General features: G+C 37.4%; 1 protein-coding gene across 2 annotated transcripts in view; it reads left to right on the top strand.

Moving 5' to 3' along the window:
• The window catches only part of BTAF1 (B-TFIID TATA-box binding protein associated factor 1), a 45,640-nt gene extending 27,042 nt beyond the window's left edge, over positions 1-18,598 (top strand). For both annotated transcript variants that reach the window (XM_086752454.1, XM_086752455.1), the window contains 22 exons: positions 17-159; positions 330-504; positions 984-1,187; positions 3,264-3,690; positions 4,794-4,984; positions 5,638-5,791; positions 5,882-5,991; positions 8,216-8,417; positions 8,804-8,952; positions 10,656-10,808; positions 11,327-11,448; positions 11,601-11,768; positions 11,962-12,039; positions 12,121-12,250; positions 12,937-13,078; positions 13,209-13,339; positions 13,800-13,925; positions 14,748-14,900; positions 15,483-15,694; positions 15,828-15,987; positions 16,587-16,757; positions 17,007-18,598. In XM_086752454.1, the coding sequence (XP_086608580.1) occupies positions 17-159; positions 330-504; positions 984-1,187; positions 3,264-3,690; positions 4,794-4,984; positions 5,638-5,791; positions 5,882-5,991; positions 8,216-8,417; positions 8,804-8,952; positions 10,656-10,808; positions 11,327-11,448; positions 11,601-11,768; positions 11,962-12,039; positions 12,121-12,250; positions 12,937-13,078; positions 13,209-13,339; positions 13,800-13,925; positions 14,748-14,900; positions 15,483-15,694; positions 15,828-15,987; positions 16,587-16,757; positions 17,007-17,153 (3,648 nt within the window). In that variant the 3' untranslated portion in view covers positions 17,154-18,598. The remainder of the gene's footprint in view (positions 1-16; positions 160-329; positions 505-983; positions 1,188-3,263; positions 3,691-4,793; positions 4,985-5,637; positions 5,792-5,881; positions 5,992-8,215; positions 8,418-8,803; positions 8,953-10,655; positions 10,809-11,326; positions 11,449-11,600; positions 11,769-11,961; positions 12,040-12,120; positions 12,251-12,936; positions 13,079-13,208; positions 13,340-13,799; positions 13,926-14,747; positions 14,901-15,482; positions 15,695-15,827; positions 15,988-16,586; positions 16,758-17,006) is intronic.
• The last annotated feature ends 9,345 nt before the right edge of the window (positions 18,599-27,943 follow it).

Below are 27,943 nucleotides of genomic sequence, written 5' to 3'. Positions count from 1 at the left end.
CAACTTTATTCCGTAGGAAAAGGCAGGTGCTAAACTGCGTCAAGGTCAAACCCAGAATAAGGAAGTGATTCAGGAATATATTGCTGGGGCAGACAGCATTGCAGAAGATCCAGCAACCAGAGATTATGTTGTCATGCGAGCTCGGATGATGGCAGCAAAGTCAGTTTACTGGAAATCTGAAAAAAAATATTTAAAAGCAATTTATCTTTTTCATTATATAGTGTTTTTGCAAAAATCAGTAATATAGACTTTTTTGGCATCTTCATTTTGAATCATTAATTGCAGAGTAATTGTAACAGTGAAGTGACTGTTCTTTCTCCTTTCGTTAGGTTGCTGGGAGCACTTTGTTGCTGCATTTGTGACCCAGGTGTAAATACTGTTACTCAAGAAATAAAGCCAGCTGAATCACTAGCTCAGCTACTACTCTTCCACTTGAATTCTAAATCTGCCTTGCAGAGGATTAGTGTTGCATTAGTAATCTGTGAGTGGGCAGCCTTGCAAAAGGTAGGATGTTTCTGCAGCAAAAATAAATTTTACTTACTATATTAATCCACAGCTTGTTTGCTACTTAGCTTGAAATAGAATTTCAGTTAATAAGCTAAAATCATGTTTATACATCTAAATACTAAAATCTTGATTTTTAGACAATGGAGGAACATGTTACTCAGTAGCTAAAAGCCTGTCAGAACTAAGAATCAGTAAATATGTTTACATTTCTTTTACAATTAAGTCTGTTCTCAAGATGCATGCTATCTGAGATCAGTGCTTCCTTTTAATGTGCTTGTCTTCCCTATATTCACTATCATTTCTCTTCTAGTGGCAGACTGAAGGTTTTGTTCATAATCTTCAATATTCAGAGTTACAATTAATCCTTCCTCTGTAAACTGGATTTTTGTAGCTAGATTGCCCTGTTTGGTGCCTAGAACTGAACAAAAGAAACTGTGATTACTCAGAAATACAAATTATGTCTTTTCCTGTTATAGGAGTGTAGAACTGTGGCCATTTGTGTGCAGCCTCGTTTACTTGGGGTCCTTTCTGAACACCTCTATTATCATGAAATTGCTGTTCCTTTTACACGAATGCAGAATGAATGTAAGCAACTCATATCATTGTTAGCTGATGCACACGTTGACATTGGAAACAGAGTAAACTGCAGTGTATTTACAATAGATCAAGCTAATGAGCTGGTAAGTAGAGGCACGTCTGCCCTACACATCTTTTTTTGTCTTGAAATACATTTTCAGCATAATTCTTACACAGACAGTAACTTTGAGAAATAATGTGGTGACTGTATACATCCTTTGACATGAGATATGTAGTAATACTTAGCACTTCCCCAGCAGTGTTTACAAACTATGACAAAAATGGAGTAGAATGCAAGGCAGATACTTAACAGGAGAAAAAAAAAAGCAGTGTTCTGATTCCAGGTGTAGATTCACTATTGAAATATACACAGAAGAAAACAAAGCAGGCTGGAACTCCTTCAAAACCACAGTCAAAAGAGTAGTAAATAAACTGTAAATTCTAGAACTTCCTCCCCCACCTCCCAAGCATGTGTTTTTAAAGTGGTTTTTTTTCCTAACTGTTCAATTGCTTTATCTTTTTTTAATCTGAAAATTATCAGTGTTAGATGTGGTAATAAAAGGTAACTCTTGACATGAAAAGCTCTGTAAGTAAAAATAGAGCTGATAATGTTGGGGCAATAAATGAAAAGATTTTTTTCCTCCAACCCCAAACTGGCTTCTTAAGCAGAGAGGAAAATTATTATGGACAGATGAGGTAGGATGTAAAGGAAGAACTTGTGCATTTGAGAGCCTGCAAAATAAAAGGGGACTCTGGTGGGAGGAGTATGTAGATTTGGGAGGATGCTGATGGATGTGGTGCAGCTTGGAGCAAGAGAGGATTCTGGATGTGTTTGTATATGCAACTGGGATGCTGAGGATAAGGGTAAGAATAAGAGTAAGAGAAGGTTTAAGTTTGCACAATTACGGCCATTGTGACTGTAGCATGATGGATCTTGAAATTCTCAGGTGGTAGTATTACATAGTTATATGCAGTAGCTTAACTTGGAAATCTCAGTGTATCTTTAAAGTGATAGATAATTGTGTATATGGGCTGAGGGAATTTTGGCAGCCAATCTGATTCTGACTATCATCTAAACCGAATAAATTCCCAAGGTAAAGCCAGGCAGAATCATGTGAGCTTATACTCTGTGAAATACAGGAGTTTTCATATACCTCAACTGTTTACTCTTGAGTCTAGTAATAGAGCTGCTTGACCAATGCATGTCTTTTTCAAAAGATATCCATTGTGGATTAGAAGACTCATTCCATAACTATTTGCTATTTCCTCTGTCTGTCTTCCGCACCCTTTTAAACTCTTCAAGTTTTCTTGAAGTACAGACACCAAACCTACACTGCATTGTAGTATGGGTCTTCATGCATTAGGTGTAAAAGCCCTGCGCTCCTCTTTGCTATTCATATTTTTTTGCATCGTTCGGTCATTCCAGTCATCAAGGTTATGTGGAGTAGAACTTCAGGTATCTACAGAATGAAGTAGTACAAGTCTGATAGTTGAAAGACTTGACCTGAACATTTAAAAGTAAAAAGCAAAAGCCAACAAAAAAAAAAAAAACCTCCTCAGACTAACCCTCTCAACAGCTGTCATCTTTCCTGTACTTAGGAGCCTAACTGTCCTATCAGTAGAATAATCACTCCACATTGCTTTTAATCTTTTTCCTGTGAAAGATTTAAGCAACAGTAATCAGCCAATTGTGACTGTGATATGGCAAGTCCTGCAACTGCCGTGTTGTGCTGACTTTTTCCTTTCTCAAAATAAAATCAGCTTAGAAACAGCTTTTTCATGAACAGGACCTTGCACATCCTTTCTGACCTCTCGTATTCATAGCATGTTTTCTTTTGCTTATGTGTCATGTGCTTACATATTGCTAGAATGTCTGTATATATCTGGCGGATATAGGACAACCTAAAGTTGGAGAAGGATGTAAACTCCTCTTAGTTTTGGGAATCTAGACTTGAAATGTTCATAATATTCCTGACTTTTTCCCCTTGAGCATTCAACATTTCCCCTTCAACATTCCAGAAACTGCATTTTGGAGCATTTCCTACTCTTTGCTGGAAAAACAGAGATGGTAATACCTGGTGAAGCGACTCGTGTTCTGCCATGAAAAGCACAGTTTTCAGAGGATATCCCGTTTTACAGTAAATGAAACAGATTTGTAACTCTTTCTTCCTTTTTATTAGGTTACTTCTGTTTTCAATGAAGTGACATCATCTTTTACTTTGAATCCTAAAATTCTACAACAGTTGGACAGTAAACGACAACAAGTCCAAATGACTGTTACAGAAACAAATCAAGAATGGCAAGTGTTGCATCTGCGAGTCCACACATTTACTGCATGTGCAGTTGTGAACTTGCAGCAACTTCCAGAAAAACTAAATCCTGTTATAAAACCCTTAATGGAAGCTATCAAAAAAGAGGAGAATACACTTGTCCAAAACTATGTGGCTTCATGTATAGCAAAGTTACTTCAGCAGTGTACAACAAGATCTCCTTGTCCCAACTCAAAGATTATAAAAAATCTCTGCAACTCTCTATGTGTGGATCCACATCTGACCCCACTAGCGGCATGTCCTGCGCAGCCTCAGAGTAGCCATGAAAACTCAAAAGGTATGGTATCTAAGACTGACAGGATTCTTAAAATATATCTGCTTATCTCTGAACTGTTAAAATGAGCATTTAAGTAAGTCTTGTTTTCAGTGTTTTTAGAATGCCAGCAACTAAGTCTTCATTTATTAGTAAATTATTTCATTTAGATATCTTAAACTACACACTGTGTGCAACTAATGATGTATCTGGTTTTCAGAAACTTTATATATAAAAGACCTTTGTTCCAATTTTCAGTTATTTATTGTTGTTCAGTTATTATCCACTTATGACCACCTTTCCATTACATGTGTTACGAAGCTTTTCATTGAAGTTGAATCAGTATGGAAATTAGAGTAGCGTGTTAGAAAAGAGTCTGACTTGTGTTATGTTCCATAAGCTAATAGCAAGATAACAAAAGATGAGGACAGTGTTCAAAATAAACAAATGATCCTGTGCACGCAGTGATCGTGGATTTTCTTTAAATGACACTCCCTTGCATACGATGTTATGGATTGTATGAACAACACAAATTAAGACCTCCGTACTCTTAAAGATTCTAACCTGCTTTAAAGTTTGACCATTATACGTTTCAGTTTTTCTTAATGAATGTGTCCTTCTTCTCAGAGTAGAATAATATGCATATCTGACTGAAAATTAAGCTGGTTAGCATAAATAGAAACATCAACAAATCCAAAGATACTGATGATACATCTGCTGTTGTATCATGATAGTAAGTCTTGAACTGTTTGTAAAGGAAACAGAAAATAAGTTTGTTTAAACTTTAGAACGTATTGTGGTTTTTATATTTAAAAAAAAAACACAAAAACAACAAACTTGTGCCAATTTTTTATATTTGACTAAAATTTTGTTACCTGTATTTTGTGCTGAATAAGAACTTGTGGCTGTTTGCATATTTAGATTTTCTTGCCAAGTTTGTACAAATGTGCTCTTTAACAGAGTAACTCTACTTTGTACTTAAATTTTTCCATCCTTGAGGATGATGACAATTTTTTTTTTTTAAAGGATGTTGAGATCTGCAGATGACTTGTAGGTTAGCTATCACTTTCACCTACATTTTAAATCACAGCTTAAATTGTTGTCAGCTATTCTCTCTTGTCATGTAGGGCCCAACTCTGATAAAGATGGGATGCATCATACAGTTACTAAGCACAGGGGAATAATTACACTGTACAGACATCAGAAAGCTGCTTTTGCCATCACAAGTCGGCGAGGTCCTACTCCAAAAGCTCCAAAAGCCCCAGTTGCAGATCTCCCCACTGGCAGTAGCGGAACCATTCCTACAGAACTTGATGAGGTAAATTTCAAAAACTTGCACGTGCAACTTGCACATCCACCCCTCCCTTCCATTACTGTGAATTCACTAGAGTTGATAGCATTATAATAGGGATGTCCAGGATCTTTTCATGAGAAAACTGAGTTTGATGTAAAATTTTGTGCTGCAAGCAGCCTTAGTTAGTTGATGATGATGTTTTGAATCTTCAGTGTGTCATTAAGAAAATTAATACTCTTGAAATATTTTACATTTAGTACAGTATATTAATATCTCAGTATACATCCATGCAAATAGATTTCAACAAACTGTGCTGTGTTTGTGTCCTGTTACACATGTTAACGTCAGTCATCTTGATACACAGTAGAAGCTCTGAAGCATTAAAAACAGTATTTGAAATATGACTGGCTTTAGGATACACATGTGACTTCCACATTTGATATGCTGATTTTTTTGTTACTGTTGTATTTGTATCTTCAGATTTATAGGATTTAAATTAAAATATTTTCTTTTTTTACTTGTATTTAAAAAAAAAAAACAACCAGCAAATGCATTGTAAGTAGCTATAAACACAATCAGAATTGAATGCCTATATAACAATGGGAGCCTCCTTGAAAATAATTGTTAATTCGTAAATGTGTCTGTTCTCACTCCTTTGTTAAATTGTTTAATTCTAGGCTCAGAAGCCTTATGTTGTACAGAGAAGAGGAGCTGAATTTGCCTTATCTACTATAGCTAAACATTTTGGTGCTGAAATGGCAACGGGATTGCCACATCTCTGGGATGCTATGGTTGGTTCATTAAGGAACAACATTCACCTAAATAATTTTGGTAATTACACTTCTGATTTAAGCTGGGGGGGTTGGTAGGCTGGGTGCAGTATGTCAGTCTAAAACTGAACACCCTTTCTGTTTTTAACAGACCGAAAGTCCTTACTGGAAAAAGGAGATGCTCCTGCCCAAGAGCTAGTAAATTCTTTACAGGTTTTTGAAACAACAGCAGCTTCAATGGATACTCAGCTACATCCTCTGGTAATCATATTCCAAAGCAGCTTTTGTGTGAAGCAATTAAGTCTGTTCATAGCCACTGTTTTAAATCTGTGTTTTGTAAGGCTTCCTTTGAGATGTTTTTCTAATTTTGCTCAAATGGTGTTTTTATTGTACTTGGTAGCCTGCCTCTTCTCCAAGTCCTGTATTCTAGTCTTGGTAAACTGAAGACACAGCCTTCTGTCTTCAGCAGTTAAGCTGTTACACTTTGTCGTATTTTAGCCCTGCTCAGGACCAAGCTATGCAGTCTCACTTACTCCTCCCACTCTCCAGTGGGACAGGGAGGAGAATTGGTAAAGAAAAGGCAGTGAAACTCGTGGGTTGAGATGAAAAAAAAAAAAAAAAAAATTAAGAGAAATAACAAAAGAAAACAAAACAGAGATGGAAGACAAATATAGTACAATTGCTCACAGCAAATCCTGATGCCCAGCTTCCTCCCAAGTAGCAGGAGGCTCCCTTCAGCACCCTCCTCACTTGCACAATGTCACATGGGATGGACCAGCCCTTTGGCCAGTTTGGGTAAACTGTCCCAGCTGTTGGCTAATTAGTAACCTATCCCAGCTGTTTCTCCCAGTCAGAGGGACCAACGGCTCCAGTTCCAGAACACACTTCTGGAACCAGGACACACTTCTAAGCTATTTTTTCCATGTCCTATAGGATGTTAAACTTGTATTTGTTTATGCAGGTTGTAGAATAAACCACAAAAGCAAACACCTACCTACAATTTAGACTTGGCCCACCCTTTTCTGGATGAGATATCAAAATAAGATTGTGTCCAAAGCTTTAGTTATGATAATATTTATGCTATTGTGTTAACATTAAAAGCAGCATCTCACCTCTGCTTTATTCTAATTACAGATTTCCTAAATGTGGAGAACAGTCTGTCTCCCTGTGCAGGGAATGCAAAAATTATGGGAAACTTGTTACCTCCAAGTAGACTGGATTTGATTAATTTTTTAAATTATTTCTTTTTACCCACCACTCAGTGTAAAAGACTTAACATCTTACATACAGTAGCAGGCTCTGAACTGACTATTTCTACTCAGGAGAGAGATCCTGGAGTTAGGATAGTTCTCTGAAAGTATCAACTGAATGTAAAATACTGCTTAAAAATACAACAGAAAGTTAAGAAAAAAGTCACCATTATGCCTGCATCTGAATACGATTTTTAGTGCTAGCCTGTCTGCAGTATTATATTTCAGAATAAATATAGTAGCACGGGAAGAGGCATAGAGAAGGGCAACAGGATGATAAAAATATACAAAAAGGCTCCCATGCAAGGAATAAGTAGGCCAGAACTCTGTCTGGAAAGGATGAGCATAAGGAATGGCTGTAGAATTCTGAGCAGATGGAGAAATTTATATGGAACATATGGAATTGTTTCTTATCTATTTTAATAATATACTGAAGTGATTATGAGTTAATTTAGCATATGACACGGAAGGATTTTTTTATATATGTATTTTACATATATGGAGTTTACTTAATGTGTACATTGGTTTTTAGGGTCCTAATACTGTATACAGGTTTTTTTAAAAAAAACCAAACCTCACAGAAGATCAAAGAGGGTGGAATTGGTTTATCAAAGCTAATACTTAGGAACTTCCACAGTAGGAAAAATCTGACCATCCATTTAAGATATCTGACACAAAAACGTATTTGTGCGGACTGAAAAAAAGTAATGTATGTACACAGGTACCCCCTTGGGTAGATGTGAATTTCCTTCTGAGTGTCTTTCTTGTCACACAGGTAATAAGACTCCCAACATGGATAATTTGTCTTTCTAAACATAAACACAATAAGTCTAGGACAAATTTGCTAATTGGAAGGAATTTATTTAATCTATGTATCTGTATTTAAGCAATAATTAATTTTTTAAATAAAAAGTTCTAACTACTTAGTACTGTATTCTTCCAATGTGAAACACTTCCTTAATTATCAAGGGCTTCTTTGATTTGCATTTTGACTAAAACTGTAGCCATTTTGTTACTCTCTAAATTTTAACTGTATTGGGGAGTAATACTTGTTCAAAGTTTGACTTTTTCTTCTGAAACAATTTTTTGGTTCTAAACAATTAGATCTTATTAAAAAGTAATTTCAAGCATTATTTGGGAGGCAACTGTACCTTTAAAAGACTGTTTACTTCAAAATAATTCAGTAATTTGTTTATAATTCATATTAACCTTATTTTTCCTCACCTTCTATTCAGTTAATACAGCATTTGCCTCATCTTTATATGTGCCTTCAACATCCCAGCACTGCAGTGAGACACATGGCTGCTCGTTGTGTTGGTGTTATGAGCAAGATAGCTACCATAGAAACAATGAATATCTTTCTAGAGAAAGTTCTACCATGGTTGGGAGCAATAGATGACAACACCAAACAAGAAGGTGCAATTGAAGCACTTGCATGTATCCTTACTTGAGTATTCAGAAATGCAGAAACCTCTTTGCAGTTGCGTAATTTGGGGGGAAAAAACCACTGTTGCCTGAAAAAAAAAAAGGGGGAGGAATAAAATAAAATGTTAAACTATTTTCCTCCTGTAGACAAGAAATAGAAGAAACTTTCATTTCCATTGCTGTTATTTTATCTATCAAGTGAAGTTCTGGTGGAGCTAATTCAGTGGGCTAACAGACTTCCCTCCCCTTGCCCCCTGTTGCTTTGTTAGTAGAAATCTTGTTCATCTGAATGTAATGTATTAATGACTTTTACCTATTGAGTGTGAAATCTGCTAGGTGTATCTCGATGTCAGACAATCCTGAACTGGTAAAAACTATTTCCTTAATAACTGATCCAGGTGTAATGGAGCAGCTAGATGTTGGTATTATTCCATACATTGTTCTTCTGGTGGTTCCAGTTCTGGGTAGAATGAGTGATCAGACAGACAGTGTACGTTTTATGGCTACTCAGTGCTTTGCAACATTAATTAGACTGATGCCTCTTGAGGTAAGCTCAAGTTGTAAGTATACTGGGTATGTGAACTTCTGTATCCACTCTTCCACCAACCACAAAGTCAAGGCTGGCTTATTAAGTGCTGAGTAAGTAACTGGTTTTATAGATGTTGAGTCCATAACAGATAACTGAAGATGTGTCCTTTGTAATGTAAAATGAGTAATATTGGACCCTCTGTTAGTAGTTTTCTAAATTAATGTTAAAGCAAAACTTCTGTTGAAGAAACTGTGTTCAAACGAAGTTGAAGAACAACTGCATGCATGAAGTTAAAGTGTATATTAATTAATTTTGTACGTAATGCTGCTTTTACTAGTTGGGAATCAAAAGTCTAGGGTGGTTACGTATGTGCTCTCCTCACATATATGTGGTGTTGTATATGTGGTAGAGAAATGCATTAAACAAGCAATACTGATGTTAAAAGGAAAAATAGCAGTAAGAAATAGTGTGGAGATAAGTACAGTTGCTTATTCCTAGCTTTTAAAATCAAAAAGCTCCACCTTACAGCTTTGGGCAAAATATTACATTATGATCCAGTAGTGTTTAATCAGTACAGATTTGCTTCAGTTTTTCACTCCTCCTACAACTTGCATACTTCAAGACTCTTTCTAATATTGCACTTCAAGCACTACAAGGCTTCTAAGTAACTTATTTTCACCACCAGATGGTAATAGAACACAGTTCAGAATTCATTTGCGGGTTTCTAATGAAAAAAAAAAAGTTTAATATCTTTTATTATCTCAACTTCTAATTTATCGTTAGAACCTTATAATCTGATAACTAGCAATCTGCCTTAAATGCAGCACTTCATTTCTCTGTGCTTACACTGAAATGTTGAAAAAGTTGAAACTGATCAAAGTAGAAATGAATTTCTGGCATGCTGCTGTGCCATTCACACCTGTGCCCTTCATATGCATCTAAATACAATGCTATGGAATACATGCAGTGTTTTTTCTTCTCAACCGTCAGCTGTCCCTAAGTGATTAGTAACTTGGGTTTGAAGTAAAGCTAACTAAAGGTGGAGGTGGCCCAGAAAACTGGGATGACATGCAATGATGGAAAGTATCAGTGCCTCTTCTGCTACTGTATATTATTAGCAAGTAAGAATGTCTGAGTGTATTTGGGTCCCCAGATACAGCTTTTGGCTTCTGGCCTGGTATGGGAAATACCTAGGAAACCAAGGTCTGCTACTACAAACCTGGAGGGCTTTAGGTTTTTCTTTTTCACAGTAGTTTCCAACTGCTTGAATTCAACTTATGGATTTCAGTATCAATTCAGATTTAATTTTACTGATGTCTATAGGAGAAAAATACATCTAACTTTGGTAGATTGTGGCGAAGGGGAAATGGGTTTCAAAGGATTCTTTACCAGCTAGATAAACTCTGAGTAGAGGTAGAATAGTTCAGTCTTCATAAGATCTTACAAGCATGACCAGGATTTCCGGTCTTCTGTGTGATTGTATCAAGCTTTTCGGTGTCTCCTTTGAGGCAGAATTTGTCTTTTACACTCTACAACTCTGAGTTGATCTTCAAGGAATTGAACCAGTATAGCTCTGAGTTTGGATTTATACAATTGAGAAAATTGCAGATCTTTGCTATCTGTTTGTTTAAAACATCTAAGCTAGTATGAGGTTTTATTTCTTACTGTCTATGTGAGAATTAAGCACCGCTTATATTACCGCTTCAAAAATATTATCCTAGGCTGGTATACCAGATCCACCAAACATGTCTGAAGAATTAATCCGAATGAAAGCTAAAGAACGTCACTTTCTGGAACAATTACTGGATGGAAAGAAACTGGAAAACTATAAAATTCCAGTACCAATCAAAGCAGAGCTCAGAAAATACCAGCAGGTAACAGCTTATACTTTTATTTTAAAAGAGCAGTAAGTTCCAGTCTGATACAATTTTATGGAAGGGTAGGAGTTGTTCAAGTGTTGGGTTTTGGGGGTTTTTTGGTTTGTTTTTAGCTGTGCAATGTGTATCTTGGAGTCTTGGGTAAGGAAGAACAAATTAAGTAATGCATGCCATTTACACTGGTTTTCCTTTAATGAAATTCTTTTTTCCCCTCTCTGGATTCTGTTGGTTTTTTTCAGGGAATGGCCGATGGGCTGTGTCTTGCCTAGGCTGACTGTGGCAGCTCACCACTGCAAAGCCAGGCCTCATTGTACTGTTTGGCCGCTTATTTTATCCTTTTATTCCCCTCTGCTTTGAGTGAATGAGCTGTAGCAGATGCATTTATGGTGGAAAACAAGCTTATAGTTTGGCAGTGATGGATGACAGAACATACAGATGTTTGAACTGAACCTTAAAAAAAGCTTCCAAAAGCCAGTTTTTACTTCTGAGGCCCTCTTTTTATTTTCTGATTTCAGGATGGAGTGAACTGGCTGGCATTTCTTAATAAATACAAACTTCATGGAATTCTTTGTGATGACATGGGCTTAGGAAAGACTTTACAATCCATTTGCATTCTTGCAGGTGATCATTGCCTCAGGTAAGCTTAAACAAATAACACTCTATCTTAAAGACTTCAAGGATAGGTTATGATTCTGGACATAGTCCTAGGCAACTAACTGTAGGTTGCTCTCCAACGTCAACTATTATGTGAAAAACAATTTTTTCAGACTTGTTTTGATATTCTTGAAGGGCTCAGGAATATGCAAGAACAAAACTGGTGGACAGTGTTCCTCTACCCTCCTTGGTGGTGTGCCCTCCTACACTCACAGGACACTGGGTGGATGAAGTGGGCAAATTCTGTTCAAAAGAATATCTCAATCCTTTGCATTATACAGGACCTCCTACTGAGAGAGCAAGGTAATGTATTTTGCATTTATGACTTGGGTTGAGTAAAATTTCACACACAGAATTTTGCAATTCACTTTACTACTACTACTGAAGCATAGTTTGTGGGCATGGTAAAACTTGTGATAGTACCTTTAAAGGCTGAAATAATAACATATGTAAGGAACACTTTAGTTATGATCTCCTCTTTTTTTTTTTTCTTAAGATTACAACACCAGGTGAAAAGGCACAATCTCATAGTAGCTTCGTATGATGTTGTGAGAAATGACATTGATTTCTTCAGGTAAGAATTGTTTCGTTTTCTAAGGTTTTTAGTAGCTTAGAATTTTAAATGCTACTTAACTCTTTTCTTTTTTTTTTCTAGAAATATTAAGTTTAACTACTGTATTCTTGATGAAGGCCATGTAATAAAAAATGGAAAAACAAAGCTGTCAAAAGCAGTAAAACAGTTGACTGCCAATTACAGGATAATTCTTTCTGGGACACCAATTCAGGTAAACTGCTTTTCTTTTTTCCTAAGGAGTTTGGTGAGTAGTAGAAAATAAGCAAAAGAGATGTATTTTGCAGTCCATTTTATTGTGCTTCGTATCACAGTTGTCTTCTTCAAAGTAACACTGTAAAAAAAGCCTTTCATTGCTAAATGCTTGAAATTACATTTTTTTTCCTTTCAGTATACCCACGTATAGGGGAATGGGTGCAGGATCCACGGCACTAATGAGTCTCAAAAGTTGGTAATGAGACTTTCTCTCCCATTTCTTCTTAAATAGCAGGCAGGGAAGGGGAGAGAGCGTTTCCTTATGCCTCCAGTGAAATTAGCAAGAAACTAATCTGAGAACTCCAGATTTTGGGCTTTGTCCTAATGACTTGGCTGTGGAGTATCTGTCTCATCCAGGACTAAGACTGCTGGTGTCTCCTGGGTTTTGTTGTCCAGAATAACTCGGTGTGGCTTAAGACATCTGACACAGTTGAAAGTCCATTTATATGTTAAAGTGTATGTACAGGTCTTCCTGTAACACACAGGTTGATGAAAGAGCCACCAAGTTCCAGGAGCTCAAAAGTATGTTGAACTGTTAAGTTTGTACTGTTTTATAGGCAGTGTTAAATATGGATGGAAATGCTTCTGATAACTTATAACAATTCATTACTTTTGAAAATAACAAATGTTTCTTTTTATGTTCAGAACAATGTCTTAGAGTTGTGGTCGTTGTTTGACTTCCTAATGCCAGGATTTTTGGGTACTGAACGCCAATTTGCAGCTCGCTATGGCAAACCAATACTGGCAAGTAGAGATGCCCGAAGCTCCAGTCGAGAACAAGAGGCTGGTAAGGATGAAATGCTAAATCTTGGTTTTCTTGTTTTCTTCCTTTAAATGAGACTGGGGAGAGGGGAGGCACTGAATGGTTTGAAATTTTTTTTTTCTTCTTACAATACTGCTTCAATTGCCTTCACTAGGGGTTCTTGCAATGGAAGCGCTGCACCGCCAAGTTCTGCCATTCCTGCTAAGGAGAATGAAAGAGGATGTACTGCAAGATCTTCCACCCAAAATTATTCAAGATTATTACTGTATTCTCAGTCCTCTACAGGTATGCTTAAAAAGTAGCTGGAAGCCTAGATTTTTCAGCACAGTTAAGACCACAAAGGAACCACTTCTGTATTCCCGGGTTGATCTGATGTCACCTTTGATATTTTTCTGAGAGCACAGCACCAAAAATTTTTTCTAGTACATGTTTAAAAACTAATTTCAGTCCAGTTGCAATAGAGTATTTAGCTTAATTTCTGGAATCGTTCTAGCAGAACAACATCTAGGCTTCTGTAGATTTTTGTAAAGAATACTTTCCATGCTGAAAGATAATAAATTGCAAGAGATTCCATTATTAATGTTGATCTTGTGGTATATATAAAATAGTTGTGGTATATATAAAATAGCTTTCTTGATTTATGATAATTCAGAACTTTAACTCAGAACTAAATTCTAAAAATTACTCTGTCTTACTTCTGTCGGGGAAAACATATTTATTCTCTTGTCTGTGGCCTGATCTACAGGTTCAGCTTTATGAAGATTTTGCCAAGTCTCGTGCCAAATGTGATATTGATGAAACAGTCTCTTCAATTTCACTGAATGAAGAAACTGAAAAACCAAAGCTTAAAGCTACAGGTCATGTATTTCAGGTACAGATTTATTTAGTAATTTTTACTACCTAGTTCGCTTATTTCTGGTAACTATTTCTGGGTTTAATAAAAAATGAAAATCAAAATAGTTAACTTACATCATATGGCCACAAATGTTTAAGTAAAATATTTAGATTTTGGATCAGATTGCCTGGAATGTTGATGTATAGCTATTATGCTTAAACTGTTGGGTTTTTTGTGTCTTAAGTCATATAATAAAACTGTCTTTTTTTTAATGTGTTCTGCTCAACAGAACACATTAAAATAGATAATAATAAGCATTCTGTTCAGCTGTTTTGTGGATCTTGGATACTACTCTCAATTAAAACCCGATTACCAAAAGTGCAAAACCTCAAAACAAGAGGGAACTAATTTTAATCTCATCAGTTGTTACACTACAAAATCAAGATTCTAAAATATGAACAAAAAATTTTCCTCAAGGTTAGATCTGAATTTATGGCCTTACAGAATCGCAGATTAAGTCTTGGCTACTTGGAAACAATAACTCTCAAAGGCTCTGCACAGCTCCCCAACCCACCTACTATATCACACACTCACACGCAGGTATAGGAAACAGTAGTCTTTGCACTGCTCCTGCAACACAAACCAAGATCATTATCCTCCTGACAGTTACTGGATACAGTTTGAAATACAGGTTTTATTAATACAAATGTGCAACTTGAACTTTAGGATGTATTTTAATTAAAATTGTGGAATGTGACTGAGTGGCCCCCATACTTATAATCAATTTTGTTCATCCTTTTTCTGTAACTATATCGTTGCAAACCCTTTCTTTGAACTTCATTTCCTAAATACTTAAAGGCACTGCAATACTTACGGAAGCTTTGCAACCATCCAGCATTGGTGTTAACAACCCAACATCCAGAATACAAAAGAATTACAGAGCAACTTGCAGCTCAAAATTCATCCCTTCGAGATATCCAACATGCACCTAAGCTGTCTGCTTTAAAACAAGTAAGTAGATTGCACGTTATGCCTTCAATTTCTTAAACGTCTCTACTGTTGTTAGTTTAAAAGGTTTTGTTTAAGACTTCATCAATATGAAACCTGATCTTAAAACACTAGGTAAGTAGCAAATGAAACGGGTTTTTAGGCATATGCCCTATCTTCCCTGTTAATTCAAGGGGGAAGGGGAAGCACAAGCTTGCTTCAAGGTGATGGTGTTTATGTAATTTTTGCTGCCTTGTCCAAACCTTAATTTTATTCTTTCTTACTCCTGTCCCTCTTTTTACAGAAAGTTTTCTTCTACTTATTATACAGGAGAGTAATAGCTTGATAAAGTTAGATTGCATTACATAATTACATTCTGTTGTAAGTAAAACAAAATGAAGAAAACTACTATTCTGTCTCTTAAATTTTTTTATAGTTTGATAATGAAGCCAAACTTGCATTATGTCATTTAAATGACTGTCATTTACAGACTTCCTTCTGTAGTTTATTGTTTCTTATTTATACTTTTGATAGTCCATCAATGTCAGTATTTACATGAGATCTATGGCATTTTGATGATACTCTTTAATGCTCTTTTACTTTAAGCTGCTGCTAGACTGTGGTTTGGGGAACGGTGGATCTTCAGAAAGCGGTACAGAAGCTGTTGTGGCCCAGCACAGAGTACTTATCTTCTGTCAACTTAAAAGCATGCTGGATATAGTAGAGCATGACCTTCTCAGACCTCAGTTACCATCAGTTACTTACTTACGACTAGATGGCAGCATACCTGCTGGTCAGAGGCATTCCATTGTTTCACGGTAAGCATATCCCTTCATAACCAATATGAGGCCGACTGTAATGAACTATATTATTTATATGGTACAAGATTGTTCTTTTGTTTGCCTCAAAGCAGTTAAGGTTCATAAATTCATCAACTCTTTTTGTATGCAGGTTTAATAATGACCCATCTATAGATGTTCTTTTGCTCACCACCCATGTTGGTGGATTAGGACTTAACTTAACAGGGGCTGATACAGTAGTATTTGTGGAACATGACTGGAACCCAATGAGAGACCTGCAAGCCATGGATCGAGCACATCGCATTGGGCAGGTGAAAAACTCTTAATTTCCCGTAAGATTTTTCCTTTGCTGATCTCCTGTTTCTTTGAACTTGGATAAGGTTGTAGCATCTAATGAAAGTGATGTCTGGGGATTTCCACCAAGCTTTCATTCATGCTGCTTTCTTGCAAATATGCCAGATGTTGAAGTGTGTACTTTCTTATCCCCAACTTGGTATGCCTTCTCTTCTGTACTTCCTGAGCTGCTTGAGGAGAGGCTGGGTAGAATCACCCTTCACTGGAGTAAGAGATGCAGCTGACACAAAGAACTGAAGAGAAGCCCAACAGAGTTGTCATCCTCTGATACCTGGACAGGGAAAGAGTGACTGCTGTTAGCCTCCCTCTACTGCTGTAAAAAGCAGTAACTCTTAACTTCTGAGTACAGATGCAATTGCAGGTGTCTCTGCTACATGCTGGCATAGTCTCATTCTTTTCATCTAACATCATGTTACTGAGCACAATTACTAAAGGGTAACTCCAAGGCAAACTGCTTCCAGACTGTCCATTATGAATACTAAAAGACTATGTTTCCTTGAATAGCTAAGATGATCTTTTTTAGCTAAGTGTGCTTTTTTTTTTTTTCCCCTTTCAGAAACGTGTTGTTAATGTTTATCGCCTGATAACCAGGGGAACTCTGGAGGAAAAGATCATGGGTCTTCAAAAGTTCAAAATGAATATTGCAAATACAGTGATCAGCCAAGAAAACACAAGCCTACAGAGCATGGGAACAGAACAGCTTCTTGATCTATTCACTCTTGACAAGGTAAAGAATCATTTTTACAAATACCCACCAAAAATAGAGTAAGCTTAGGGAAAAGCTTTGCTTTGAAATGTTAAACTTAGACAAATGCTTGAAGCTGAAATGATGAATAGTAGACAGCTCTCTGAAAAACAGCAGGAAGAGATATTTCCCCAAAAGAATCATCAAGACTCAAAGAATTTAGTATATTCCTGAAAACATTATCCTGTATATTAATTGTGGTGTTTGTTCTTTGGTTGTTTTTTTGTGAAGGATGGAAAAACTGAAAAAGCAGATACCTCTACCTCTTCTGGGAAAGCATCAATAAAATCAGTACTCGAAAACCTTGGAGAACTATGGGATCAAGAACAGTATGACACTGAATACAGTCTTGAAAACTTTATGCATTCATTAAAGTAACCATCACATTTGTAATACAACTGCTGCTAGTTCACGTATTTCTCTGCTGATATTCAGCAAACTTCAAAGCATATATAGTGAACCTTTAGCTTAATGTGTAAATAGACTTGTTGAAAGAAGAATCTTCAAAAGACTGGCACTGAGTAGTGTCATCTGTTTCACTGGGGAGTTATTCTGTCTTAAACGTTTGCACTGTATAAAAACTTTAAATGTAAACATTGTGAGGTGGTTTGAATTTTACTTGTTCTGAACGGCTGCAGATTCTTACTTGGTAGAAGAATAAAACAAAGCAAGTTTTTACATACGTTAACAAGTGTTACTTCTGTTTGAAGTTAAGTCCACCATTATTTCTTTCTGTATCTATAATAGTTTTGTACAGTTGTTTCAGTGAGTACTTCAGATTGTTCAGTGTACCTTTTTTTTAAACACAACTTGCTTTTTATGGTGTATTAAAAAACAATTTTCAACTTAAACTTCATTCAGATCATTTCAGGACTTGTATCAGCAAAGACAAAGCCTAGAAGCCTTGAAAGTATTGAATAATTGAATGGCACTAGGTATGTGCACCCACCTTTGTATATTGAGTATAAATATATTACGCTCTTCAGTTTTTTGACACCATCTTGAGAGAACAGCTGACTTGAACTTTTTAATGTAATGAGCTATATTAAATACAGGTAATGGCCTATTTGAGGCCATGTTTGCATCCTATTAGCAGGGGTGTACTTTTTTAATTTATCTGTAAGGCTAGAATATAGCCACTTTGAGAGATGCATGTATTCGGTATGTTTCAATCCTATATATTTTTTTGTAACTAAAAATAAATTAAATAGACAGACAGACATTTTCCAGAAGTAGATTTTACACTGTCTAGGATTCTAAAATCCATGCTAAAGTGACTGTTTACTAAACTGATGCATGATTTAAAGCTTCTTAAAGGAATAGAGAGGACTTTTTTCTTTAGGAGAAAATATACATAGAAATACCTACATTCAGTTTGAGGGAATTGAATAGTTGAAATTGTGTAACAAAGATAGTAAAGGAATTTAATAGCGGTGAGTGAGATTAATATGGCTGTATGTTATGCAGCTTTTTATAAAAGGGAGGCAGTAGTAAAAGCGTGTTTCTAGGTGTGCATATGTACCTCTATATGCACTTTTTTATAAATATTAAATTATAGATAACTTACAGCAGTTGTCTGAATACATAGAATATATGTATAAATATAAAACCTAAGGTTTGTAGCTTGCTGTGTGCTTAAGCATCAGAGCTAAAAAACCACCAGAGACCTCAACTATGTAAAATAAGATTGTTTTAAAACAATATAAATCAAGACTGTTCTGCAGCATTGGAGATCAATTAATGTCACATTTCAGTAGTTATGAACTGCCATATTGTAACTAAATTAGCATTCCATGAAAATAAACAAAACTGGGAATATATAACTTGTATGTTGTGTATGTCTACGTTTAGATTTCTTTCTGTAGAGAAAAGACTCACTGTAGCTGACTAGGTAAAAAAAAACTAATGCTTTTGGAAATTACAACTGGATTACTAGTATTATATTAGTTCATTTCTACCTTCATACATACACTATTTCTGTTTTGTTTTCAACTGATAATCCAAGTGAGGAGAGAGACAAGATAGGGGTTGGTGTTCTGTTTGTAGAAATTATGATGCTTGAATACTGGGTACTTTAAGGTAACTTGGTACAGTAATCTGGTGATAGTGCCCAGAAATAGCAAGATATTTGAATAAAGAAACCTCTTATGTAGTCATAAAGCACTGCATGTGTCTTTCTTCAAGAGTGTTATTTGTTGCAGTGGTAGAAAACTGGTCTCTGTTGGAAAAGAAATACACAGCAAAGGACTGCTCTAAAACAGTTCTGTATCACGTTGAGGTTGCTATGCAAGCATAATACTCCTTAGTGATGGCTCTCTTGGATATGACATCAAAGACTCTGGCACTTGGAAGATGGAGGGGAGCAGAACCCAGAATAATTATTTCAAGATTGTTATATGTACTGACAGATCTTAAGGGTTTTATAAATTAACACTTTCAAAATGGAAACCAGCAGGGACACCACACCAAGTACATAAAAAACATTTTTATTTAACCAAGAGCTTTTCTATGGTTTCCAAGCTAGCAGAGCCTTTTGCTCAGTGTACAAACTGGATTCACTTACAGCAAAACTCAAGCAAGAACAACACTCTTGGAATGCCTCTAACTGCCCTCAGCCTGTTTAATGGGTATTCAGCTGGCCCAGACCAGAACTAGGCTGAAATAAAAACATCAAAGATGGTGCATGGATGCCAGGCAGGTTCCCAACATTTTGCTTTACAGCTCTGCCCTTATGGCAGTGCATTACTTGCTAATAAAGACATAGCCTAAACCTTGAATTGACTGCAAGTTCAGTCACTGCAGGCTCCAAAAAGCATGACCAGTGAGTAGAACCATGCATGCCCAAGGCTTGATGCACAGTGTGTAATTTGCACCAAATTACTAGTCTATCTCCATTATTTAATGGCATCAGACCACCACCAATAGCTACCAAAGCTAGACCTCAAAATTAATCATGTAGTGCCAGATTGAAAGCTTGCTAATTTGTGAAAACTAAGTACCTCTTACTGGTGACAACATTCTGGGCTGGAAGAACTGTTTTGAAAAAACTGTATACATAATGATGCTTTTCAACTGAACTTCAAAATGTCTTGAAATTCTACTTGAAACTAAATGGAAAACTCTCTTCTGCAAACATGCACCAAGCCTGCATAAGCATGCCTTCTGAAAAATCTACTATACTCTAAACTAAGAATTCAGTCTGACAAGTCTGCCTTTCTCCATGCATGTCATCTTTGGAATCCACTTCAGCAGGAAGCAGCTTGCTTTCTGCAAATGTAGTTGTGACTATTATTGCAGGTTTGGGTTTGGTTTGGTTTTGTTTTTAATCCTGCTGCCTCATGTTTTGGGAGGTTTTTTTGCAGCTTGCTGAAATCAAAATTAACACTGAAGATCCAAGGTATGCATACTCATTATTTAGTTTAACTCAAATTAGTTAAAGTTCAGTGTTTTGCTTTAGTCCTTTGAACTAGATGCCCATTGTCTGTAGAAAGCTTGCGTTTTACCTTAAGCATTTGTCTTTAAATCTAATCATTTTACACTTGCCATTAGTGGTATCCCTATCTTTACTACTGTCCATGGTTCTACAGGTTGTAAAGGCCATGAGTACATCCTTCTAATTAAGTCTTAATTCAAGTAGAAGTAGGGAAACTTAAGCCATGTTAGGAATTGTGGAAAACTTCCAAGATTAAAACATATTCACATATATAAGATTTTATTAACTTGCTTACGAATAGCAAATAATGTAGTGTTAAATATAACTAAGCATGCAGTGTTAAATAGAGCTTTGGCATAGGGCAAGCTTTAAATCTTTCAAGGACCACAGCAATAACTGAGTAGTGGCTGGTGATAAATTGCTTCGTAATAAAAAGCTTGGAAGCAGCATTTTTTTCTTAATCCAAACCAAGCAGGAAGATGCTTTATAGTAAAAATAAATTCACCTTTAAAATCACATTTAAGTGAGTTACTTCAAGGACAGCTCTCTGAGTATAAGCATTCTTATAGAGATGGTTCATCTGAATTCTTTCAGTGTCCCATTTAAAGACATGACCTTTGAATTTGTGTCAGAAACTGTTAGTTGATTCCTTACTTTCTAGTTGCTTCACTAGATCTTCAGTATTCTCCTCTACAGCAGGTTTGGAGGTACCTGTTCAGTGACCCTGTTTATTTTTAAGGCTGTTCAGGAATCAAGCTGTAGTTGCTACTCTGGCAGCCAAAACCAGCATCAAACCCTAGTTGAAATGGAGGATTCTCCCCAATAACAGAAGTCTCTATTTGCATGAGACTGACAGAACTATCCTTTCCACTACGGGGATGCCACTCCACTCCTGGGAAATGCTCCAGTGCAGGCCATACAGCAGCAGGATAAGAGCTCTAACTTCACAGTGATTTTGGGTGTGACCCAAGGGGCTGACAACATTTCTTTCTTCTGCTGTGTGCATGCACAAGCAGAGCATTCTGCCGGCATGCTGGTGGCACTGGGGGAGGGAAGGTACTGAAAAAGTGAGCACATCTCAGAAAACAAAATGGCAATCCACAGATTCAAAGCTGGCTTTCAATCCTCTCCACTCATAAGCCTTATGCAATAAACAACAACAAAAACTTAATTTTCTTCTATTTCTTACAGTAAGGTACCTTTCATTTAACATAGAAAGTAGAAGGTCTGTGCTAAACTCCTCTGTATCTTCTTTTCTTAATCAGCAGCTAAATATACTATGTTCAACTAGTTTTGTGGGGTTTTTTTTTTTTTTTTTTAAGGCCTTCCTTCACTAGCCTCTTGAAGTAAGAAAGGATCTCCATTTCTGTAGCACTCTCCCTTTTCTTTATTGTCCAAAATTTAGCAGTTAGTAAGAGGTTGGTTACCCTCCTACTGCCTTAGGATTAACAACTGCATATGTGCCTAAAGCAATCAAGATGTTAGGAATAGCTTAGGAAAGCAAAATGTTTCAGCACTGTATTCAGCATTTTAATATTGCTTAAATGCTATAATAAGTTGTTCAAGTTTGGATGTTTATAACTGTGCGAAGACGGAATTATGAATTGTACTTACCCTTTTTCAGAGTGAGAAAAAAGTGCTTCTGCAGTGCAAATGTTTCTATAAACTAAGTTTTATACTGAAAACTTGCACCTGATGATGTACAATGAATTCCGCAAATGCACATCCTTTCAGCATTTACTGCAAAGAACTCTCTTGTTGGTATTTTTTGGAGGGTTTGTTGTTTTTTTTTTTATTACACACAACTGAGCATTTATTTGTAAGGCATACTACTGGGACCTTAAAATGGCATGTCTTCATATTTTTATTTGTATTGCCTCCACAATGAATGCACAACAAAGGGTTTAAAAACAAATTTACTTCCTACAGAAATACTAGGAAGAGTTAAATATGGGTGAAGCTGAACAAAGATTACCAAGACAAACAACCTCAAAAAGAAAAATGAAGTTACATGGTCTAAGATATGTAGCCCATTCTAAAAAGACTTGTTGACTGACGAGAAAATGCTCTTCCTGCTGAGATATACCATGCTCTGGAACTTCTTTTCAGGAAAAAGAGAAAGTGTTCCTTGTAATTTTTTTTTTTTAATTAAAAAAAAAACCATGACCAAGAACAAAAGCTAGAGAACAAGCCTGTATTGACAAGGGCTAGATTGGGCAACCTAAGACATCTCATAGTTCACTTTTATTTCTATTGAAAAATGCAACTCTTTCATTGACTCAGAAGGTTGATTTTTGTCTTTCCCAGTATGTGTACTAGGCCCATTGGGATCTTGTTTTTTTAATGCTAAACTGCAATAGATATGTAAGACAACAGAGTAAATCTTAATGGTTGTCCTTTGCTAAGGTTAAGCCATTTTTATGAACTTCTTTTAGAGACAGGGATCCAAACTTGCAAGTTTATGTCTCCATTTAAGTTGTACCCAGCCAGCATTGCATTTGCACAAGCTAGCATGTGTGAACATCAGAATTTCAAATGCTTAAAGATCTGCTTCACCTATCAGTAGAGCTATTTTAAATAAATTGAGTACTTTTTTATTTAAATGAGTTTTCAAGAAAGTGTAGTACATCTCATGAAATGCAATTGCAGTAAAATTAAGGTCTCTGTTCAACTGGTTGGAAGAAGTTAAGACCAGGAGGCCCATCACTTAAGCTGAACTCTTGAAACAATGATTTGTTAATTCTCAGACCAGTCAGTATAAAAATAGGCCTCTGGTACCTTATGTCAGGAACCCAAGTTTAACAGATTTGTCTTTTTACTACTTTACAGAGGAGGGCCAAGGCTTAAGGAGAAATATCACCTCCAAAGGATTTATAAAACTGAGACAGTGAGATAACCCAGATACTATAATGATTAGTACCAGAAGCAGTCAGTAGGGGGGAGAAAAAGTAATCTTCAGAGGTAGGTTTGAATTCTGAGCAGTAAAAGGTGTGATAAAGGTTTATGATTATACTTTGCAAAATAAGAAAACAAAATATTGATCTTAGTAAACAAACAAGATTAAGGAGGGACTGCACGTTGTCATAAGCTAATTGCACAAGAGCGCCACCTTAAGTTCAACTTTTACCTAGAGCTTTCCAGGCACAGATGTCATAATACCACAGATAAGGGTAGGGTGCTTTCACTATGCCCATGTAATACCCACCATCATCACACTTGCTCAGTCCTTCATAAAGTCAGGAATTATGTTCATATCCTCATTAACCAAAAGTATAACAGCCATTAAGTTCAGGTTTGAAAATTATACTCACTTCCAAGAAAAAGTAAGACAACTATCAAAAAAGTTCAAATACTACTATTGGAGCTTTCAGACAAATATTTAAGCTGCAATATGGGAAGGACTGTAATTTCTATTGATTCTGATAGATTTTTCTCTTACCAACTGGAGCCCATTCCAGTCAGCTGCCTGAGTGCTAAAATTGCCATGCCAGTTGAATGAAGTGCCACCCTCAACCATCATCACTTTGAACATGTCATTCCTCACACACTACTATAATTCTTAAGACTGGTGCACCACTGACCTCTCATTAAAATAAACGAGGAACATATAGCTGAATGGGATGACAGGCTCGTTTTCAGAATCCAAGGTTTCTGTGCAGATGGAACAATCTGAGATTCTATGAAAAAATTAGTAGTTCTGCTGCTTACACAGAGGGCCTACACTGAATTTATATTGACTAAAATGTTGCCACTTAAATCCATTTTAAAATATAAATATGTGAAAGACTATACAAACTCTAATGCTAAACTATGCCAAGTCTTGAATACTTTAAATGGAAGAAAGGAATAGCTGAAGAAATAAAGTACTTAACCTAACAAAGTTCCTAAATCTATGTTTGATTTCCCTAGTGTTATCTGGTGTTATTTTCCCTTTCCCACCCCCAAACCTTAAAAAACCCACATGCCCAAAACCTGTGCTATTTTCTTAGCTCTACGTCATGTAGATAGCTAACTCAGTCTTGGGTATCTGTCTTTAATTTAGCAAGTAATCAACAAACAAACACTCTTACAGATGATGACCTGCAGTACAATATTTTCTTTTAAAGTAAAATTCAGACCAGGATTTGCTAAGTTGTAAGAGGAAAATTCCACATACTAAAGGAAAACATTTACTGCTCAATTTCCTTTTTTAGATGGGGGAAGGAAGTTGATCCAGAGAGCAGCAACTTCAAACCCATAAACTCAGACTCAGGCACAAAAACTGCAGGAAAATAAGGGAGGGGTAAAGTGCAAAAATGAGAAGAAAGGAAGAGAAATACGCTGTGTCCTGCCAAAGGGCTGTTCCAGGAACGCGGCAAATTGAACTAACCTGCAGTTCCGTCAGAGGCTCAGAAATAGCTGAGCTATCGGAACATGCTGGCCATGTCTCCCAGACACTCCGGTTCCAGAGGCCTTTGCAGGGTGATGCTGCGCTGTCCATGCCAAGTCTGTGCCTGCCAGAGATTTCCCATATGTCAGAGTAATTACATTTCATAGTTTATGCAGGCTGGCTGCTTAGATACTCCATCGAGAAAACAGGAATACTTATCAGTATACTGACAGGAAGTGAATTGAGTGGTTAGCTGTGGTATGCTTTTTGCTACTGTTTCTGTGTTATTTCTCTTTGCATAAATACTGTTCTCTTCACATAACACGTTTACATATTCTAACCCTGATTCGCATGACTCATGCTGCACTTACGGCAACTTAATTATCAATCACAGCCTAGCATCCTAGAAATACACTTCAAGTAGAAGAAAGCCGTAATGATAAGCCAAGGGAAAAAACTAATGCAGATGTTAAAATCTAATTGCTTTTGCAAGTTAGTAAACAGAGCATGAAGAAAGTGAGTTGAATTGTGTATGATCTCTGCTGTAGCTGGACAAGGAAGACATTAAAGACATCAACTCCCAGAAAGCAATGCACTCTTATTCCTGCCTCTCTTCTGAATAAGGGCTACTTCACTTAGGAGCAAAATTGACTTTTGATTCTGTGCTACCAAAACAAGTGTAGCTTTAGGAAAAAGCTGCACTGTATTTTCATCTATTTCTCTACACTGCCCACATCTCCACTCAGTCCAAATTTGAAACACTTCTGAGACACTTGCAACTGATCACCCTTGAGGCCTCTGTCTTACGAGTATCATCACTCACAAAACTCAACAATCTTGTCAACCAACCTAAAGGCACTGAGGTGTTGTTTCCTGTTCATTTGGAAGCTTTGTATACCTATAAAAACGTAGGCAAAGTTCATATCTGTGCATAAAGTCAAAATACTGGCCATACTCATATTCAGGAGAAGGTATTTCAAGAGACTGCAGAGAGAAGCATCATGCACACTAACCAAACCAACAGTCAATGCCAGCCCACCAGTATTTGTCTTTGTGTATGATTAATTTAATGCTCACCCTCTTAGGCATCGTATCACTTAAATTATTAGTTCATTTGCAAGCTGGAAAGGACAACGTGGCACAATTCAAAGTTGATATTTCTGCTTTCTTTGCTGCCCTGGTAAGATCTGCAAGATGTGATCAGCATTTCAGGCTTCTCATGGCTGGCACAGTCAGTGGTAGTTAATTATTGTTTGTAACATGCAGAACTGTGTGTTCTTGCAGTTACAAATTACATCATTCTTTGGCTGTGCCTATTATTTATCAGCCGAAGAGCAAGGCAACAAACAAAGCAAGAAGAGTGAAAAAAAATACTACGACGGTTTACATGGGCTTGTATAGGGTCAGGAAAAGTGAAGAAGGAGGAAGAAGGGACATGAGATGCAATCAGCCTGTTTTTCCTGGCTCAGTTTGGTTTATTTCTCCAAGTTCCCACTGTACAGTATTTTTGCCTCCAACAGAGATGTGGAGGCACCAAAGCCACCACAGCACTGCTGTGGAAGGCATTTTAATTCCTTACCTGTGGGAGCCTCATGTGCCGCTTCATCCGCTTCCCACTTGAGCAGGAAAAGTAGCTTCAAGTACAGAAGCCTAGTGTACCACCACCAGCCAGGAAAACAAAACAGCCAGCCAAAATAAACTTAAGCAGCAGGTGGCTGGAAAGGCCCTGCAGCTTCTTACATCTGCACAGAAACCTAGAGAAAATACAACCCTCACATGTGGACTCCACAGCCCAATACTGGCCACGAGGATGCCACAGCCAGGGAGGCCTTCATACCTTCACCATCCCTCACACTCAAAATGCAATAGTAATAATAGTAATAATAATAGAAAAGGCCCCTAAATTACGAGTGCACCTGTCTCTCTCTCTCTCTCCTCCTCAGGGCTCACAGGGAGGAGCGGCGGCCCCCGCGCGAGCGCGGCCGTTGGTGGCCGTTGGTTTCCATTGGGCAGCACGCGGAGCCCGCCCCGCCCCGCCCCGCCCCCCCCCCCCCGTCGATCCTTCCAGAAGGCGACGGGCGCGCGCCGGCCCGGCTGCCTGCGCAGGTGAGGCAACGTACGGTGCGTTAGGGACAGCGGCGGGGCGGGACGGGACGGCTCCGCACCCCGCCTCCCTCTGAGGGACCAACGGTCGGTGCGGGCCGGCCTGGAGGCCCTTTTCCCCCACCCCACGCCATTGCATCCCAGCCCCGGGTGCGCCGGTGGGTAGCCCCAAAAAATACCCCCCCTCAGCACCAAAGGCCAGGCGAGTTGGGCTGCAGTCCTCTTCCCCGGTGGCAGCAGTGCTACTCGGCTGCCGAAGGAGTACTGGTCATTCTGGTGGGGTTTTTTTAGGGTTTTTGCAGCCCTGCAGGTCAAACGATGGTGCTTGGCCCAAGGAGGAGGCTTGTGTTCTGTTGAAGTATTTATAAAGCAGCAAAATCACCGTCTTCATCTGCATTTTGTCTTGTTTCCTGACAAGTGAGGATCAACCTGGATTTGGGGCTCAGTTGCATCCCTTATGAATTTGTCTATTTATCTGTTCAAGGTCTCTAGAGGCAAGGAGACTTCCTCCCTGTTTTGTTAATCTGCTGCTGATCTGTCACATAGTAAGACTTACATCCGTGGTAGAGATGTATTCAAGGCACTACATGGCTTTTGCAATTATTAGATGCCTTTATCAGCTTTGCTTTGGCATTTAATCAGCCACAAAAGCTATTTATTGCCTCACAAACTCCCGTGCAGCAAACATTATCCTTTAATTAATCTGTGAAAATTACAAAGGCTGATGAAGTAACCTGTTTTTCACACCACCCAATTAAGCTTAGGAGAGTTTGTTGCTGTTTACCCTTTCATTTTGTTTTTAGACAGTTGTCAGCTGGCCCAGAGAGCTTGTTAGGACAGGTAGTAGCAATTTAGCAGCATGGCATGGGTAACAAATACCAGACAAATCACTGAGCTTATTTATTCACAGCTGAGAAACTTGGGAGATGAGTAAAAGTTAAACCCCAATTTAACCTGTATTAAAATAGGAAAGGCAATCTGAACAGTGTGTGGCTTCAGAACTAAATGATGTTACAGATTCATTAAAAGTTTGGAGACAGCTGCTAATTAGGAGTATTTGAAGCCAAGGACACAAAAACAGAAGTAGATCTCTCGTGTACTGAAATATTTCAGATGCATACTTACTTTATATGCCATACTTTTTGTATATCAGCACTTAAAGAAATTTAACGCAGTTGAAAAGCATCAAGATCTGTCTATTACTAGAACAACTCAATACTTTAAGACATCCACTAGAATAATGTTCTGTCGCATGGATGTAAG

This window comes from Chlamydotis macqueenii, chromosome 7 (assembly GCF_036417535.1).
Source record: "Chlamydotis macqueenii isolate bChlMac1 chromosome 7, bChlMac1.mat, whole genome shotgun sequence".
Classification (NCBI taxonomy): domain Eukaryota; kingdom Metazoa; phylum Chordata; class Aves; order Otidiformes; family Otididae; genus Chlamydotis; species Chlamydotis macqueenii.
Note: the sequence above shows the minus strand (reverse complement) of the source record. Positions and strands in the feature narration are given on the sequence as shown.